Source organism: Perognathus longimembris, chromosome 6 (genome assembly GCF_023159225.1).
Source record: "Perognathus longimembris pacificus isolate PPM17 chromosome 6, ASM2315922v1, whole genome shotgun sequence".
Classification (NCBI taxonomy): Eukaryota; Metazoa; Chordata; class Mammalia; order Rodentia; family Heteromyidae; genus Perognathus; species Perognathus longimembris.
Genome location: NC_063166.1, coordinates 36,471,532 through 36,491,566, shown reverse-complemented (window position 1 = coordinate 36,491,566; position 20,035 = coordinate 36,471,532). Strand labels below are relative to the sequence as shown.

Sequence of the window (20,035 nt, the reverse complement as noted above, 5' to 3'; positions counted from 1 at the left end):
TTTTTTTTGTTTTGTTTTAATGCATGCTAGGCTAGCCTCAAACTGATAAATCTACTGTCCCAGCCTTTCAAGTGCTGGGATTACAGGCATGGACCATCATGCCCAGCTTCCAGATTCCCTTCCACTGACAGAATACCATCACCTCCCTCAGTGAGCTGAGGTTTATGAGACAGTGAACAGAGAAGCCCAACAGAACAGAGCTCACAGATGTTTAATAAAGTAGTTCCCTTCTCCTTAAAAAAAAAATATGCAACTACACTCCAGACATAAGTGCCCATACCTATAGTCCTAGCTATTAAGGAGGCCAAGATCTGAAAATTGAGGTTCAGAGCCAGTTTGGATAGAAAAAAGTCTGTTGAGACTCTTATTTCCAATTAACTAGCAAAAAGCTGGAAATGTAGTGGTGACTCAAGTGTTAGAGCACCGGCCTTGAATGAAAAAGCTACAGAACAACAAGAGACCAAGTTCAAGACCCAGTACTAGAACACACACAAAAAACAGCAGATGGAAATGTGTCCTAGTAGTAGAGTGCTTGCCTAGCATGTATGAAGCCCTGGGTTAAATTGCTTGGCACCACATAAACAGAAAAAGCTGGAAGTGGTGCTGTGGCTCAAGAGGCAGAGCGCTAGCCTTGAACAAAAAGAAGCCAGGGACAGTGCTCAGGCCGAGTCTCAAACCCCAGAACTGCGCCTCCCTTCCCCACCAAAAAAAAAAAAAAAAAAAAAGCAGCAGCTACACAGGGCCCAATCTTAAGCTCCATATTTTAATTGTAATATCTTAAAAACAAAAGCCATAACTTCAGGTAATATAATTACCACAAGAGTCCAGGATTTTATATAATTGTAAAAGGATAGAGGCAAAGAGTATGGCTCAGCGGTAGGTGGGGTGCTTGCCTCACAAGTGCAAGGGTCTGGTCCCCAACACTAAGAAAGAAGTCATAAATATAAATAAAATTTACATAAATATTAAAGTATTTGGATGTTTACATCGGATAAAGGCGATGTTCTCAGCTGCAGCAGTCTGACCATGACACTCACATGTTCTACTGCTAACTAAGCTGGATAGCAGCTCAAAGGCGGCAGGATTTTTTTTTGGGGGGGGAGGGGTTATTTTTTGGGGGGGGTCTTTTCTTTTTTAGTACTGGGAATCAAAACCAGGACATTGCACTTGCTAGGCAAGTGCTTTGCCACTGAGCTACATCCTAGCCCCAGAAGGTAGAATTTTACTTAAGAAAATTTACTGACTTGAGTTCTAAAATTACAATACCTCCTAAAACTGTAAATACCTCAAGTACATCTGAAAATGCTCTTCATTTATATTAATATCTAGTTCTAGAACTAAAAGACTAAAAAATCAAGTATCCTCTACACAACTCTTGGAGGAGACATAACAGTGAGTTAAAATTACCTTGAGTGCAGTACAGTGGCACATACCTGAGGTTCCAGAAACTAGGGACAATGGGGAAGGAGGAGCCTAGAAAAATAGGCCCGCCTAGGAAGTACTGTGAGACCATCACCTTAAAAAAAAGTTTAAATATTATTTAAACCCACTAAACAAGCAATTCACCTTTCTATCAAGGGCATGGATACCATTGAACAACAGAAGATGAGTGCTCAATACAGGCCACACTGTACCTCCAAAATAAGACTTGCACAAACTCTTATTATATCTTCTTAAGATCTAAAATATACCTTTTCCACCGAAGTGAAATTTTCTGAAGCTGCTTAAGATTAAAAACCTCATTAACATGTTTTTTTTTTTTTTACTTCTGAGTTAGTGATTTCTACTCCATTCCTTCCCTTAGGTTTCTCTGAAGACGAGGACGTGCAGGGCAGCAAGGCAATCTCCCCCCCACCCCACCCCACCCCACTTGATGTTTTAGAGGTAAGGAGGAAAGACCATGTGATGAAGATATATGAAGATATACAATCAAAGCAAGATCCACACACCTGGGTAACACATCTGTTACACAAGATTCTTGTTCAACTTTGGATTCTGAAACCAAGCTATTCGAAAGGAAAATTCTGAAATCATGGTTGATGTAGCAAATGAATACATTCAAACAAAAAAATTTCAAACATTTATATGTTAAAAAGATACTTAAAAAGTCTCCTTATTGTGTGCTTGAACAAACCATGTGTGGAACTGAATTCCATTCATTATGGACTTAGATTGCTGCTAAATTCTGACTGCTGCTATAGTATACTCCTGGCAGCCGAAGATTGAGGTTTCCAACTGTTCCCATTCTATACTAAAAAATAACACATTTCCCACTTCTGAGGCACTCATTTAAATGTCAGAAATGGAAGAACTGATATGTAAGGCAAATGACTTAGCGGTGAGAAGAGCAGCTGGAACTCCGTGTGGCTTTGCAATTGCCTATGTCTCACCAGGTATTCAAGAAGACTATGGGCCATTGAACATTTGTAATCACACCTTACTGCATTATGTTCTAGTAGTTTCGAAAGTAGATACTCACAAAAATGTTTTGGAAAATGTTTCCTAAAAAACGAGAAGGGTCTCATATTACATTAAACTAAAAAACATGGAGATACTTAGACCCCACAGAACTTTTTCAAAATAAACTGATCACACAGCCCAATTAAAACTTACTTTGTATTATAGGAATAGAACGTTCATAGTCCAGCAGTTCATGGACAGACGGATGGAGATGGATGGATGGATATCCTTGACCCCTTCTTACAAAGTAATTAACGATTAAATACAGTAACTCTTATTGCCATTGTTTTTGGCTCAGATGTTTAAATAAACACATACACAACTTGGAAAAGGTTTGGTGTTTGTGTATCTTGTTTTGCCACTTTTTTTCTTCTTTGGATGTGTGGATATAAGTGTGTGTGGAGGGGCTGGGAATATGGCCTAGTGGCAAGAGTGCTTGCCTCGTATACATGAAGCCCTAGGTTCGAAAAAGCCAGAAATGGTCGCTGTGGCTCAAGTTGGCAGAGTGCTAGCCTTGAGCAAAAAGAAGCCAGGGACAGTGCTCAGGCCCTGAGTTTACGCCCCAGGACTGGCAAAAAAAAAGTGTGTGGAGGGGATTGTAACAAAGATGAGACTAAGGAGAGGTCAGGAATTGAAGAGCCTTTAAAATTTCATTTACCATTTCCCTAGTACATATATGAATATGGCTTAAAGACAGAGGGGAAAGCCTCTTATGAACACATACTAAAACTTACCTTTTATCTAATTTGACAGTAATACCAAACTTAAATTTACTACCAAGGGAAGAGTAACTCTAAGATTTTACAAAGTCCAACTTAATTTGATCTTAAGTCCTGAATTTTTTACAATAACCAAAATCCCTCCTACCACCCAATAAAAACAGGTCAGAATCAACTGTTTAAAACTTTCCAATTCGTGTTTTTGCGGGCGAGGGTTAGTTGGAATATTATCCCCGCCCTAACATTTGATCTGCTTGGTAGGTAAAGCAAGACAACTTTTCAGGTGGAATACTTTTAAGGAGAAAAAACTTCTCCCTTTGAAAAACAAAACAGACCGTTAGAATAGGTCTCATCATTCCAGAGCTAGTCCTGGATCAGAAATAGAAACGATGGAGGACACAACAACTCAGTTTGCACAAATGTACTGTTTTTTTGTTTAAAAAAAAAAAGAGGCAAGGTTCAATTTTGTATTCCAAAGTCAGCAAAATTTTCATATTTCACAATTTTGTTGCTAGAATTCCCAAAATTCCTCGAGTCCATTCCTCGAGTCCATTTGGTAAGTTTTCTCAAGGTGTGCATTATTGCAAACAGTAACAGAATAACAAAACAATTCTATTGCTAACAAAGAAGGTTCTCCTGTTTGTGCCTTTAGAATACTTCTTGTAGCAGAGCAACAACAAACTGCTAATTTGAGTCTCAATCTAGATGGTTCCAAGAAAGAAACTATTTCCTTAAAATAGTTCAAGGTGAGACTTCATAATAAGGGCAAATATCCATTGAGATCGGGGACAAAAATGAGAAAATTTTAAAAAGAGAAATGAGCATTATATTTAGTATGCTAAAGGCAGATTTCAGGTAGTTCAACAATGATTATGGTAACACCAACTGCTTAGAGACACACACACACACACACAGACACACACACACACACAGATTTTAATGGTTTAAAAAAAACCCAAATTTGTTACTTTTAGAAAAACAAATGCAGTGCATTTTCAGCAATATTATTGCCACAGACTCTGATTGCTCAGTCCACACAGAAGTAGTAGTTGCCGTCTATGGTGGCATGACTTCTCTGTACTAATTCTCATCAGGTGAGAAACATTAGGCAAGGTAAGCACAGACTGCATTGTTGCGCAAAGGAACATTTACTCATCAGATCCCACCGATCTCTTCTGTGCCCGCTTCCTGGGCAGCCTTCTTGGTGAAGCTTTATCTGGAAGAAAAGAAATGCTTTAAGCTTACCTGATTATTCTAACTACATTGGATACAAGATACAAATATTTTCCTTCAACTTTACCATCAGGTTAAACAATATATATGCAGGGTTGGGAATTTGGCTTAGTGGTAACAGTGTTTGCCTAGCACACATGAAACCTCTGGTTCGACTCCTCAGTACCACATAAACAGAAAAAGCCAGAAGTAGTGCTGTGGCTCAAGTGGTTTATTGCCCACGAGATTCTTCATAGTCTATTGAACAGAAAGTATGTGTTGTGGTTCTTTTACTTCCATTCCGTAGAATAGGCTTCCTTAAAAAATAAAAGTGGCTCATACCTATAATCCTACCTAATCAGAGGCTACCTAATCAGATTGCAGTTCAAAGCCAGCCTAGGCAGGAGAGTCTATGTGACTCTTTAATAACTACCAAGAAGCCCAAAGTGGAGCTATGGTATAAGTCGTAGAGCACTAGCACTAGCAAAAAATGCTCAGGGGGGCTGGGAATATGGCTTATCGGTATAGTGCTTGTGGTACATTCATGAAACCCTGGGTTCGATTCCTCAGCACCACATTAAACAGAAAAAGCCGGAAGTGGTGCTGTGGCTCAAGTGGTAAAGTGCTAGCCTTTAGCAAAAAGAAGCCAGGCACAGTGCTCGGACCCTGAGTCCAAGCCCCAGGACTGGCAAAACAAAAAAACCCAGAAAGCTCTCGTCCTGAGTTCAAAAACCCTAGGAATGGCACAAAAAAAGGGGGGGGGGGAGGGTAGACATACTCTTTTCTTATTTTCAAATGAATCAGGACTGTGACATATGCTAATTTTCCAAAATTAAAAAAAAACACAAAGGTGTGATAAAGGTATGCCTATTTATCACCAGATGCTGTGAAAGCTGAAGCAGGACTGCTTAAAGTCAGTTTCAAGGCCAAGCTGGGCAACATAAAAAGAGATTGTCTCTATCCACTAAACAATTTTTCCAGTTAATGAGTTTTATTTACATTCTTTATTAAATAAAACCAATACATGCTTAATTAAATGAAAAAAATGCTTAACATCTTTCCCCCCAAAATTACTACATCACCATTCCTGTTTTTAAATTTTACAGTTAGTACTTATAAGAATATTTTAAAAGGAGGACTCGCATCTCTAACCCTAGCTGCTCAGGTGGCTAAGAGCCAGAGTTTTAGAGCCAGCTCAGACAGAAAAGACCCTAAGACTCCAAAATAACCAGCAAAAAGTTGGGCTAGATGCATGGCTCAAGAGGGGAGGATACCAGCTGAACAAAATTCAAACCCTGGTACTGCCCTCCTCCCAAATACACGTGCGTGCGTGCGTGCGCACACACATAAAACATCTCATATTTGTTTTTGTGTTAAGACTAAAATATTAATGGTAATTAGTCCTTAAAAGCTGGATGCTAGGACTGGGAATATGGGTGTGGTAGAGTGCTTGCCTAACATGCACGAAGCCTTGGGTTTGATTCCTCAGCACCACATATATAGAAAAAGCTGGAAGTGGTGCTATGGCTCAAGTGGTAGAGGGCTAGCCTTGAGCAAAATGAAGCCAGGGCCCTAAGTCCAAGCCCCAGGACTGGCAAAGGAAAAAAACAAAACAAAACAAAACAAAAGCTGGGTGCTAGTGGCTTTTATCTGTAATTCAAGCAACTCAGGAGGTCTGAGATTTGGGAAATTAAGTTTTGAAATCAGCCTGAGCAGGAGATGGGCAGGAGGTGTAGCTCAAGTGGTAGAGTGGTAGCTGTGAATAAAAAAGCCCAAGTGAGAACAAGGGGCTCTTAGTTCAAAGCACTGGTATCAGCATCACACACACACACTTACCTTATAAATTTAATGTGAGAATATTTATTGTTTAATATTTTAGCTTAATTTAATATTTCAATTTTAACAATTTAATTTTACTTAATATTTAAATTTATATGTGAGAATATTGCAGCATTATCACTAAAAAAGAGAAACTGGGAATAACATAAAAAACCTTTCATACAGAATAGACAATCTATTAAAACACCTTTATATATTTACATAAAGAGTACTTATTTACACCACAAAAATGCACAGGACATATTTCCAATACATAGCACCAATCAGTCATGAGAAAGGGGATTAGTGAAGCCAGGAGAGAAGTGACTAGTTTTTCGATTCTGAATAATTTAATGTTTTGTAAATTACTGCTTTTTAAATAAAATTTTTTAAGACCTTTAATAGAGAACAAAACTATACTGCATAAAAATTAACATTTCAACAACCTATGAGAAAGTCAGAAATATATTTCAGGTAAACGATCAGGTAATATTTTAGATCTATGCCTCCAAAAAGAAGTAATTAGTGTTTTTTCAGTGAAATACAATACCTGCAAAAGGTTCCATTACACATTCAACTTGTCATAAAATATTAATGCACTATACTAAAGTCCCCAAAACTATAGCAAACACCATAAGAAAATTAATTGCCTCACCTCTTCTACTCTGCACTGAAGCAACAGGAAAGAAAGACATAGGAAACAAATTAGGAATAGACAACTGAGACATGTGGAAATATCTGTACACTTGAAAGCATTTCTAAGTTAAAGCATGAAAAATAAGTCTTTACAGTTTTCAGGAAACATTATATTTTACAAAGGTAAAGGAAAAGATTAATTCAAATAGCACTGAAACATGTTAAATTTACAATGTTTTAATTTCCATTTCAGAGAAATACTTCTCCCCAACTCTGTAAGGTTACTTACTGATTTGATTCAAAGTTTCCTGAGGAATCCAACTCATGTCAACATCATTTTGACTTGATGTACCCATTTCTACTTTCTGTATGGGTCTCTTGCGCTGAGAGAACATAAAGGCGTATTTCAAAGGAATGGCACAGTATTTATTCTACTTTTTTTTTTTGCCAGTCCTGGGCCTTGGACTCAGGGCCTGAGCATTGTCCCTGGTTTCTTTATGCTCAAGGCTAGCACTCTGCCACTTAAGCCACAGCGCCACTTCTGGCTGTTTTCAATATATGTGGTGCTGGGGAATCGAACCCAGGGCTTCATGTATATAAGGCAGGCGCTCTTGCCACTAGGCCATATTCCCAGCCCCTGTAGTTGTGTTTCTTACAGCTTATAAAATCTTGTGTAAAGCCCAGCACTGGTGGTTCATACCTTTAATCCTTGCTACTCGGCAAGCTGACATCTGAGGATTGTGGTTCAAAGCCAATCTGGGCAGGAAAGTCCATAAGACTCTTGCCTCCAATTAACCACCAAAAAGCTGGAAGTAGAACTGTAGCTCAAGTGGTAGAGCACTAGCCTTGAGCACAAAAACTCAGGGACAGCACCCAGAATCTGAATTCAAGACCCAATACCAACACACACACATACACACAAAATGATTAAAATAGCATACCATGAAAATGTAATAAATATTTCTGATTCTGAGTATTAATAACTTTAGCAAAATTTAGCTATAGCATGCTTTTAAAAAGCACAACAGGGCTGGGGATATAGCCTAGTGGCAAGAGTGCCTGCCTCGGATACACGAGGCCCTAGGTTCGATTCCCCAGCACCACATATACAGAAAACGGCCAGAAGCGGCGCTGTGGCTCAAGTGGCAGAGTGCTAGCCTTGAGCGGGAAGAAGCCAGGGACAGTGCTCAGGCCCTGAGTCCAAGGCCCAGGACTGGCCAAAAAAAAAAAAAAAAAAGCACAACAAAGAGCCAGGTACCAGAGGCTCATGCTTGTAATCCTAGCTACTCAGGAGGCTGAGATCTGAGGATTATGGTTCAAAGCTAGCCTGGGCAGGAAAGTCCGTAAGACTCATCTCCAATAAACAATTTTTAAAAAGCCAGATATGGGGCTGGGAATATGGTAAAGTGCTCGCCTCATATACATGAAGCCCTGGGTTCGATTCCTCAGCACCACATATATAGAAAAAGCCGGAAGTGGCGCTGTGGCTCAAGTGGTAGTGTGCTAGCCATGAGCAAAAAGAAGCCAGGGACAGTGCTCAGGCACTGAGTCCAAGCCCCCCCCCCCCCCGAAAAAAGCCAGATGTGGCACTGTGGCTCAAATGGCAGAGTGCTAGCCTTGAGCACAAAGAGGCTCAGAGACAGCGCCCAGGCCCTGAGTTCAAGCCCCAGAAATGCCCCCCCCCAAAAAAGTACAATAAACAGAAAAATAACTTTCCTAAGTCTGAGGAATAAAAACTAATAAAATGAAGAGTTACAATAAATGGTAAATATCACTCACAGGACACTAACTGGAAGTATGAATTAAAGTAACATATCCAATGTGTAATCTTTGTTGGCTTTTTTTTTGGTTGTGGTATTGGAGCTTACACTGGGTCTTGTGGTCTTACTCTGCTTCATTACTCATGACTTGTTGGGGACAGCTGTGCCTTTAAGAGGGACAGCTGGCTTTAGCTCATCCCCTTCTGCCTTCGACAGGAAGAAGCCCCCACCCCTGGACGCAAGCACGTGTCTGATGGCTGGGGACCCCAGAACCCAGTCCTTAGGGGCCGGTGGTCTCCACCCATAGAGGAAGTCCCCTGACATCACTTGAGGGACAGCCCTTGTAGCCAACCAGTGGCCCATCTCCTGTGCCCGCCTTTGGGGGTATATCTGTTGGCTCCTCATTTGAATAAATCAGAACGGGCCAGAGGCTTTCTCCGGGATTCCCACGCACCCATGTCTTTCCTTGGGCTGGCGGGCATGGGGTCTCACAACCACACGTGAACTGAGGCTGCCTCGGGACCCCGCTTCTGCAATTAATCTCTACTGGCCAGGAGACATGAGAGAGTGAGAATGGATCCCACACGGAAGAGACAGACAAGCCCAGGACCCCCTCCCACGTGGATGGGGGGCGGGTAGAGCAAAGCCTGGCAATGACTCTATTCTACTACTTGAGCCACACCTCCTATACAGTATTTTGCTGGTAAATTGGAGATCTTGTGGATTTTTCTACTCAGGCTAGCTTCAAATCTTGATCCTCTAAGCCTTGAGTAGCTACAACTACTGATGTGAGCCAACAGCACTCTTTATTGGTAATTTAAAAAAGACAAAGTAAAAACAGTGAGAATAGCTAAGAACTATGTTGTATTCAGTATGGTAAGAACTTCATCCAGTCTTTAACTTCCACTGCCTGTGCAGAAAATTTTTCCATTTCTCCCTACTTTTAACCCTATTATACTAAAAGAAATCTTTGCTTAAAAAAAAAAGTTGTTCATTTACTCATAATTACCTTTCTAGATTCTAGGAGTTGATGAAGGCCAACAACAAGAAGAAGTCCAAGACCAGCAAGGAACATATACATAAAGATTCTGAGTAAAAAAGAGAAAATATAAACTGGTAACTTAGATCTAGGCAACAAGTTCTATACATTTCCTTTAGGTATTTAAGTACAATTATCAATAAAAAATCTGATAGTCTAAAATGAATAAAACTTAAATTTCTATGCGTATTAAAGTTTAGCTTAAAACAACTATACTTTTCTGTCTCAAATTTTAATTATTTTGCATAGCTGGATTTAAAAATGACCTTGAGACATATACAAGCTATAGTAAGATCTTTTTTTAATTCATAAAGAATCATTTTCAATTTAAGTTTTTCCAATTATATGAAATTGATATTTTAGAAAAACGTAACTTTCTAATCACTTAAGTACGGACCTCTGTGATAACGATTTTACCACATCTGTGGTAACCTCAGTTCCACTGTGTCTACCTAAAGACATACTTCCATTCCTATCTTATGAAATATGAAGATTGGCACCATGAATTTCACTTACGTTTCTCCATCCAACCCATCCTCTCTTTCAATAACTGTAACTGTTTGATTGAAGACAGCATCTTGGAATACATTGCCCTGAGTCAAAAAATTAACAATAAACTTCAAAAACATGCTATTTATTGGAAAGATTAAAGCTTGCAAGATTTCTTAAAATTGTTACTCTAACATACTTAATATAGCTTTCTCATCACTTAAGATCCAGCAAAAACCTAGCAGCAGGGCCAGGAATGTGGTTTAGTGGTAGAGTGCTTTCCTAGCATGCATGAAGCCCTGGGTTCAATTCTTCAGTACCACATAAACAGAAAAGGCTGGGAGTGGTGCTGTGGCTCAAGGGGTAGAGTGCTAGCTAGCCTTGATCAAAAAGAAGCCAGGGACAGAGCTCAGGCCCCAAGTCCAAGCTCCAGGACTGGCAAACAAACAAAAACTACTCCAACACTGCCAAAACTGCCCTCCATCTACACCAGGGGATACTATCAGTAAAAATAATACAAGACATATAGAGAGAAACCTCAGGGCTCAGAGCATTCCCACACAAGCAGTTCTAGCATCTGAAGGAAACAAGAAAATGTATAACAGCTGTGGTGGCAGATGATTTTAAGACATAGACCTAAACAAAATCAAATGCATACTCTAAACTAGAAATGGGCTGGCAATAATTTCTCCATAGGGGTTGGTGGTTTTTAGTATCAAGCTTTTTTTTTTTTTTGTAAGTCTTGAAACAATTTTGTCAGTTTAATAGGTGTCAAAGACATCAGAATCACTAGGACATTTTCAAAGAGCTATTCTTAAATATTTGGTGCTTTACACAAAGGTATTATTACTTTTACAAAGCTGTCACAAACTGCTAAATTGTAATTATGTAAGTTGTATTGCAAGGTCTTTCAATGATAATCCCAGGTACTGATGGCTCAGAACTATAATCCTAGCCATTCAGAAGACTAAGATCAGAAGATCAAAGTTTGAAATCAGCCAGAGCAGACAAAACCAAGTGACTTTTATCTCTAATTAACCAGCAAAAAGCTGGGAGTGAAAGTGTGGCACAAGCAGTACAACACCAGCTTTGAGCAAAAAAAGCCAAGCAAGAGCAGGAACATCTTGAGTTCAGACCTCAGTACTAGCAACAAAAATAAAGTTACTCAGCAGAGAGGCAGACTATTCATTCTTTTGTCAAAGTAATGCAGTTATATAATGAAAATAATCTATCCTATGTCCTACTGAAGTAGAATTATATTTAATTCAGTTGGCAATAGAGATAGATTAATATTTATATCCTAAAACATCTGAAATGTTGATATTTTTGGCCAATCCTGGGACTTGAACTCAGGGCCTTGGTACTATTCTTGAGCTTCTTTCTGTTCAAGGAGAGCACTTGAAACAGTGCCACTTCTGGATTTTTCTGTGTATATGGTACTGATGATTCAAATCCAGGGCTTTGTACACACCAGGCAAGCACTCAACCACTAAGCCATATTCCCAGTCCCACAAATGAAGTTTTATTAGGACATTTGGGTCTCATAAATTAGGACTAAGATATACACTCTGCTGCTAAAACTATCCTTATAAATCCTGTATTTTACATGAGTGTATTAAATGATAGGAAGTGACAAAATCTTTAGCAGCAGTGAAATGAGCAAAAAGAAAACAATAAAGAAGCATAAAATAAATAACACACAGTAACTCCTAACTAAGAAGCAGTCTCACCAAGAGCTGGTGGTTCATACCCATAATCCTTGCTACTTAGGAGGCTGAGATCCGAGGATCACAGTTCAAAAGCCAGCCCAGGTAGGAAAGTCTGTGAGACTGTTATCTCCAATTAACCACCAGAAAACAAGAAGAGGCACTGTAGCTCAAAGTGATAGAGCACTAGCCTTGAGCTGAAGAACTCACGGACAGTGCCCAAGAGTTCAAGCCCCATGACTGACAAAAAAAAAGTAATCTCCACTAATGGCTTACTTCCTTTTAAGATCTAACTCAAGTCACTTTCACACCAAACAACAGTATCAAATAAGCATCACATATCAGTTTTGGTTCCTATTTTTAGCTTTTTTTTTTTTTTAAATCATCTTCCCCTCTAGATTTCAGACAGAAGTGCAATCTACCTTGGTATGGTTGATGCCTCTCATAGTTTCAACAACAAAACAGGTTCTGGAGTAGGGTATATATAAAATAATGACAACTACTCTACCCATCTCTGACCTAAACAAAACAAAAATCAAACTGCAAAGGCTTAATGGGCCTTACATTCAAATCCTTGTAGTTCAAATTGATGACCAGACCAAAGGGCCGTCCACCCATGGGCTCTGCAGGAATGAAGGAATACTCAAAAGTTGCCTGTCTCTGGGGCTGCACTAAAGTGTTCAGAGGAAGAGCTGTGAAATTCTGGATGTAAAACTGGTAGTCCTGAGGATAACGGAACGAGGCATCTAAAGATTCAACAATAAAGTCTTCTGTACCCTTGTTTGTGAAGCCCACCAGGAACTTCACAATGTTATTTGCTGGAAAATCTGAGAAACAAAATACAGACAAGAAATCAGTACACATTTTCAGAGTAACAAAATAGAACAGACATTACCAACAGATTCTGGAACAATTTTCTGTACACATGGAAATGACTTCAGAATCTTTCTTTCTTTTTTTTTTTTTTTTGGCCAGTCCTGGGCCTTGGACTCAGGGCCTGAGCACTGTCCCTGGCTTCTTCCCGCTCAAGGCTAGCACTCCGCCACTTGAGCCACAGCGCCGCTTCTGGCCGTTTTTCTGTATATGTGGTGCTGGGGAATCGAACCTAGGGCCTCGTGTATCCGAGGCAGGCACTCTTGCCACTAGGCTATCTCCCCAGCCCCAGAATCTTTCTTAACTGAGTGCTCTAAGCACACACTAGTAATTGATTAGAGCAGTGATAAAAGCTCAAACTCCTCGTCTGTACTGTAGCATTCCAACTGAGGAACTGAGCATCTCAATTTCAGGCCAAGTTATTTCCAAAATTTTGGGTCTAAGAAAGACTTCTGCAGTTTCAGCAGCAAGTGTTACCTATGCAGATAAACGGAAAGAATGACAAAGAAAAAGTCTAATAGTTTCATCTGAAAACTGGTTATCCCTATCCAATTAGGCAATTAAGTTAAACTGAAAAGTGAACGTAATGGAAAGTCACTCAAAGTATACCTTTTGTGGCCATAAAATTCGAAAATACCAAGAAAATTAATAATTTACAATATCAAGTCTTCCATAACTAACATATTATAGTCTACTGAGCAGTTTCACCCAGTTTTGTATAGGGTAGTTATCAGGTAAGTCTGGGTTTGAATTCTATCTTCACAATCTATTTGCCAACTGGACAGTATTGGAATAACCTCTCTAAACTGCAATCTATAGTGTTAGTTAGGATTAAACTACACATACAACACTATTTGAGAATAAGGTCCATTACAGAATCCTCAGTAAACTTATCAGCTTCAGATTTATAGGCTGAATATCACTAATCCAAAGTTTTAAAATACTCTAGAATCTGAAGCTTTCTGAGCACTGACAAGGATGCTTTACGTGGTAATTCCACACCTGGCCTCAAGTGATGGGTTGTAGCAAAATTGCAGGCACACTGAAAATATTGCATAAAAGTACCTTTACATTGTACGGATAAGATACACATGAAACATAAATTTCATGTGTGTACTTGATCTCATGCTCAAGTACCCCATTATTTATAAGCAAACACTATAAAAAAACAAAAATAAAACCCCCAAAGAGGAGAACAAAACAAAAAATTGCCCCCCCAAAACCCTCAAAAACCTATAACATTTCTGGTCCCAAGTAGTATTCAACCTGACCTAGTCTATAACCAAGGTTTAATGATATTAAATATTTCACTAGTATGTAAACACTAAAGAATTTAACAATTTCTAGCTGGGTATGATGATACATGACTGTAATTTCAAAACTTAAGTGGCTAAAGCAAGAAGATCACAAGTTTGGGCTTAGTCTGAGCAAGTCTGAAGCCAGCCTGGACTATGTAGTAAAACCCTGCCTCTATGAAAGCTGTTGATTAAGGGATTGGGGGCTGAGGAAGAAGGCAGTAGTGGATTGTTCTGAGAAGATATAGCATATGAAGGCATGCAACATAGTGGAGCTTCTTGGTGAAATAAATACACTATTAAAAAATTAAAAATGAATGATAGGAGGCAGACACTACTGAGGGGTTCCAGTAGGGTACTACGGGTGCCAATGGGAGTGAGAAAGGCAATTCATGTACAGTACTTAAGTGTTATGTCTATACACAATACATGCCTTGATAAGAGGGAAAAATGGCAGGAAAGCAAAACAGGTTCTATTGGGGAAGTAGATAGCAGTGGGAGGGGAGAGAGCTAACAAAGAAGATGAATGAGGATGGATATAGTCTAAGTAGTTTGTTTGCATGTATGAAAATAGAACAATGAAACATGCTAAAATTGTTTTGGGAAGGTATGAGTGGATAGTGATGGGGTATTAATACATTATGCTTGTGTGAAAACTGTTACAATGGAACCTTTCTTATACAAATAATGTAAATAAAATATATGTATGTACAAAATTCCTCTGCTGAGCCACTTTGAAAAAAAAAATTAAACACTGTATCTTTGCGCCAGGCACCAGAGGATCTTGCCTATACTCCCAGCAACTCAGGACGCTGACATCTGAGGATTGGTGTTCAAAGTCAGCCAGGGCAGAAAAGTCAGTTTATCTCCAATTAACCAGAAATAGAGCTGTGGCTCAAGTGGTAGAATGCTCAGGGATAGTGTCTGAATCCTGAGTGCCTCAGAACCAACACCAAAAGAAAGAAAAAAATCGAAGAAAACAGTGTCTTAGTTTTTATTTTTTGGGTTGTACTGGGGTTTAAATTCAGGGCCCTGTGCTTGCTAGGTGGGTACTTTACCACTTGAGCTATGCAGTTCTGAAAACAGTATCTTTGAAAGGACATTCAATTCCTAGGTAAACCACATGACTTCTGTTTTTCTTTAGTTTAAATGCCAATAGCACTACAGATACTAGTATTCATACATATCAAAATTTTCAATATCCGTGTATGTGTCATATGTGTTACATAAAAGAGGAAGATGAGTAAAGACCTTTAGGTATTACTATTGCTTCTCCCCAAAAAAGCAAGTTCAACAAGGAAACATTCCTTCCTATATATGAATTCAAATCAATAATTCTGTATTACCTTCTCCTTTTACAAACAGGATAGTTGTATCTGCACTTGGTGAAGCTTCAGGTTCACCAGACACATCTTCTTCCTCTTTATCTTCTGCCTGAAAACAAAAAAACAAAAAAACCAATATTGAACAGAGATTACTGTGAGAGTTAAAATATTTTTAAATAAAAAGACTTTGTTCATCTGAGAACAAAATAATGCTTTTTCATGGCTTTTCGTGAAGTTCATCGTATGGCATCAGTTAAAAATTGTAGAACAGCATATCTGAATGCAGAACAGAGTATGTAAATGTAGAACATTCAGAATTTAGAATATTCAGAATTTAGCAGGTCTGATTCGGGTTGAGGATAAAGCCTGAAAATTCTCTATTTCAAGCATAGGAACAGCCAACACTTGAAGTATTGGACCACAGCGTGAACTAGGAGGACCGAGAGAATATGGTAAACTTCCTTCCTGAAAAGAGTTAAAAGGGCAAATGCACCTTTTTGAACCATTTGCTTTAACTAGTCAAAAATATCAAAATACTAAGCAGATTAGATAGAAAGCATACTCCATAAAAAATAAAAGAAAAAAGAAAAATATGCATACAAGCTATTTTGATGCTGAGGAAAAAGAAGAGAAAGATGATGGTTTAATCTTGAAAAAAATGACAAAAATCTAGAACTATGAAAGGCTCTAAGTTAATGAAAACATAGGACAAAAAAATTCAACCGGGGCACTGGTGGCTTACACCTGTAATCCTATCTGCTCAGGAGCAGAGTTGTGGCTCAAGTGGTATACAGTACTAGCCATGAACACAAAAGTTCAGAGTGCCCAGGCCTTGAGTTCAAACCAGAGGACTGGCATACAACAAAACAAAACAAAACATATATATGGTCCAGGGCCAGCCCACTCTACTGTTATCCATCTACACTCACATCTATATGATCCTGAAAAATTCTTTATGTGTCTCCTGTCTCCTTCCGTACTGCAGAAAATACTTATTCATGCTCTACCTTGATAATTAGACCCTATTCTCCCAACTTCAACCCACTTTGAATATAAATTCTTAAAACCCCATAAAATAATTTTAATACCAAACTTGTCTATAAAGAGTAAATTGTTAATGCATTGTAGAAATCTAGATGTATTAAACAGTATGGAACACTAACCAAATCTGTGGGTTCATCTTCTTCTACCTCAACTTCATCATCTTCAACTTCAATTACTGAATCTTCCACTGTTTCTTCATCTTCTGTAAGATCTTGAGCCACCACTAATGACCCTTACAACAAAATATAAAATAAGCAGTTAACTTGTACCTGAATACCAATGTTTTTAAAAATCAGGGATAGGCGCTAAAATGTTCCCCCTGAAACAATTTAGTCTCCTGGATCACTTGAATGATGAGAAACTATAGTGCATGTAAAAATACACTATCTTGTGTAGTAGTCTTAACAACATGTTAATTTTAATGGAACTGCTGTTTAATTTGACAAAGCATTCGACATTGAGAAAATGAACTACAGAAAGACACTTTAAGTCCAAAGCAAGAACTTCAAGTAATTTTGTTATACAAATTAAGAAACACAGAGGCTGGGAATGTGGCTTAGTGGTAGAGTGCTTGCCTGGAATGCATGAAGCCCTGGATTTGAATCCTCAGCACCACATAAACAGAAAAAGCCAGAAGTGGGCTCGGTAGCTCAAGTGGCAGAGTGCTATCCTTGATCAAAAAGTAGCCAGGGACAGTGCTCAGACCCTGAGTTCATGCCCCAGGACTGGCAAAATAATAATAAATAAATAAAATTAAGAAACAGTTTGAACTGTGGGTAGCATGCCTGTAATCTTGCCAATGATCTCAGCACTCGGTAGTCTGAACATAATATTCAGGGTCAGCCTGAGCCACATAGTGAGCACTTGTCTCAAAAAAACAAAAAGTCTGGCATGGTGGCTCAAGCATAAAATCCTCACTATTTGGGAGGTGGTAATCTAGAGATTGTAGTTCAAGACTAGCCTCAACATAAAAGCTTAAGAGACTCCATCTTAACCAATGGCTGGACACGGAGGTGTGCCTATATTCAAGGCCATTCCAGGCTACCAAGGAAGCACAACAGGTGGGCAATGGCACAAAAAGGAGCATCAGAGTCCAGACTAAGCATAAAGCAAGACCTTTTCTTGGCAGTGACTGAAGTGGTAGAGTATGTACTTAGCAATCATGAGGCCCTGAGTTCTAACTCCAGTACTATCACACACACAGAGGAATTTTGTTAGAAATGTAAAAAAAAAGCCTTGGTCTAAAAGAAAATATAGGGCTGGGAAATGTGACTTAGTGGTAGAGTGCTTGCCTAGCATGTATGAAGCCCTGGGTTTGATTGCTCAGCACCACATAAACAGAAAAAGCCAGAAGTGATGCTGTGGTTCAAGTGGTAGCATGCTAGTCTTAAGTAAAAAGAAACCCAGGGACAGTGCTCAGGCCCTGAGTTCAAGCCCCAGGACTGGCAAAAATGAGAAAGAAAATATCATTCTCAGTATTAGACAAAAAGCATTGATAGGGCTGGGGATATGGCCTAGTGGCAAGAGTGCTTGCCTCGTGTACGTGAGGCCCTGGGTTCAATTCCCCAGCACCACATATACAGAAAACGGCCAGAAGTGGAAGCCAGGGACAGTGCTCAGGCCCTGAGTCCAAGCCCCAGGACTGGCCAAAAAAAAAAAGCATTGATATGAGAATTGACTATAGTTGATAACTTATACAAGCCTCACTATTTCAAGCAAGAGACTCAAATATTTATTTCAAAGTTCTAACAAGCCTTTGACCACTTCTTAGAAAGAATGATGATGTGGCAATTCAGTAGAGGAAAAACTATGGGAAGAGACACCTGCAAGGTGCAGGCAAAGAAGTGTATATAAGGACAATTCTTTTAAGTCTTCACCTCCTAAGTCCTTATTGGCTGAAAAAGGACTATAATGGCACATTCCTGCTTTAAAGTCATTTCCAAAAGCCATTTAAAACACAAAATCTCTAACACAATAATTTAAAGTTATACTTGCCACTCAACAAAAACTAGTCATTTCACTTTTCTCCCCCTTCCACTAAGAGAACAGCTATAAGACAATAATCATTACCACTCATTTGGCTACACGGACTGCTCAAACTTAGGAGAATGGAAAGAAATATGGTGATCACTTCGACTTATTATTTCACTTAGTAAATTAGAAAATCGAAGTTGGTAACAATGCCGGGGCAATTAAGTTGTCTCTACGGTTTTATTTTCCGCAATACAAATTATTTTTTGCCCCAGATTAACCACTAGAATGAATAAAGCTGTACTTAAAAAAGTAAAACTTTAGCAGGACGTCGGTGGTTCATACCTACAGTAATCCTACCTACTTAGGAGGCTGAGATCTGAGGATCGCGGTTTGAAGCCAGACTGGGCAGAAAAAGTCCAATCGACACTCATCTCCAATTAACCATCAGAAAACTAGAAATGGCGCTAGCCATGAGGAAAAAGCAAAAGGAGAGAGTCCAGGCCCAGTCTCTCCCGACACCCCCCCCACACACACACTTTTTTTTTTCAATTCGACGTTTCTAACCAATAGAAAAAAATGATGCCCCATGAAAAGACGGGTGAAGAACTGTGCGAAGAGGGGGTGCGCGGGGGCGTAGAAGTGGACAGCTGGGGCGGCGGGCACCGGGAGCTCGAGCCTCCAGTCACCCCCGGGATCGGTGCCGATGGGCCGGGAAAGCGACGCCGTGAGAGCCGAGGTTCGCGAATGGAGACCGAGGCCGGCGGGACCTCGGAGGGAGCTCGCGGTCTCCGGGAGCCGCTGACACGTCAGCGCAGGCGCGGGGGGAGGAGCGGCGCCGCGGCAGCCTTCGGAGGCTCGCTGCACCGCCGCGCGTGCCCTCCACCCCGCGCCCACGGCGGCTGCCCCTGCAGGCCAGTGTCCCGGGGCGCAAGGCGGCGCCCGGCACGCGTTAACGGGGCGTTGGAGATGAGGTGGCGAGGACTGAACCCGCGCGGCTACCGCCTTCAACTCAAAACTTGCCTTCTTCGGCGTCTCCTCGCCGACCAAGCCCCGCCGCCCACTCCCCTCGCCTCACCTGCCCGGCTGCCCGGGAGCAATACGGTGGCGGGAAACACCAGCAAGAGCAGCAGAAGCAGGCGTGGGAGGAGGCTCATAGCGCGGCCGGTCCAGGGTCCAGTCGTGTCCGCGAGGGTTCTCAGAGGCTCTGGCGGCAATGGCGTTACTCTTCATCCGGGCTCCGAGGGGGGAGGAGGGGGAGGCACGCACCACGCAAAGGATTTTGGCCACGCCCCCTATCTAGACGACCAAGTGCAGCCTACGTGGCTGTTCAGCGCCGAGAAGCGGAGAACGCCGGCCCGTCCTGACGGTCACGTGGCTGCTCGGCTTCCGGTGGTAGTTCCTGCCATCGCTGGCGGCCTGTGGTTTGACAGTTGCTCGACCCGTTCGCTTCCATTCGCTCTCAATTAATTAGTGGCATCTGTAGTTTATTTTGGTTACGATCCGCTCCGTGCTCTGCGCGGAGAAGTCTGCATAGTGTTTAGAAACACTATGGCAGGGTTGGGAGTGTGCTCTAGTGGCACAGCGGGGGCCGGGCCGCTGGAAGTGCCTAGGAGTGAAGGAGAGGCTTTGAACTCCTCCAGGGACAGAGTGGGGGAGGGGATTTGAACCCCTCCAGCTTCAGAGGG

The 20,035-nt window shown here is 40.6% G+C and overlaps 1 protein-coding gene across 1 annotated transcript; it reads right to left on the bottom strand.

Moving 5' to 3' along the window:
• Positions 1–3,585: 3,585 nt before the first annotated feature.
• Positions 3,586–19,603, bottom strand: Ssr1 (signal sequence receptor subunit 1). Its single transcript, XM_048348549.1, has 8 exons — positions 19,426–19,603; positions 16,496–16,608; positions 15,354–15,441; positions 12,404–12,666; positions 10,161–10,237; positions 9,615–9,693; positions 7,135–7,228; positions 3,586–4,395 (listed from the first exon to the last, which is right to left on the bottom strand). Exons 1-8 carry the CDS (start codon positions 19,502–19,504, stop codon positions 4,328–4,330), a joined length of 861 nt encoding a protein of 286 aa, XP_048204506.1. The 5' UTR covers positions 19,505–19,603; the 3' UTR covers positions 3,586–4,327.
• Between the last annotated feature and the right edge of the window lie 432 nt (positions 19,604–20,035).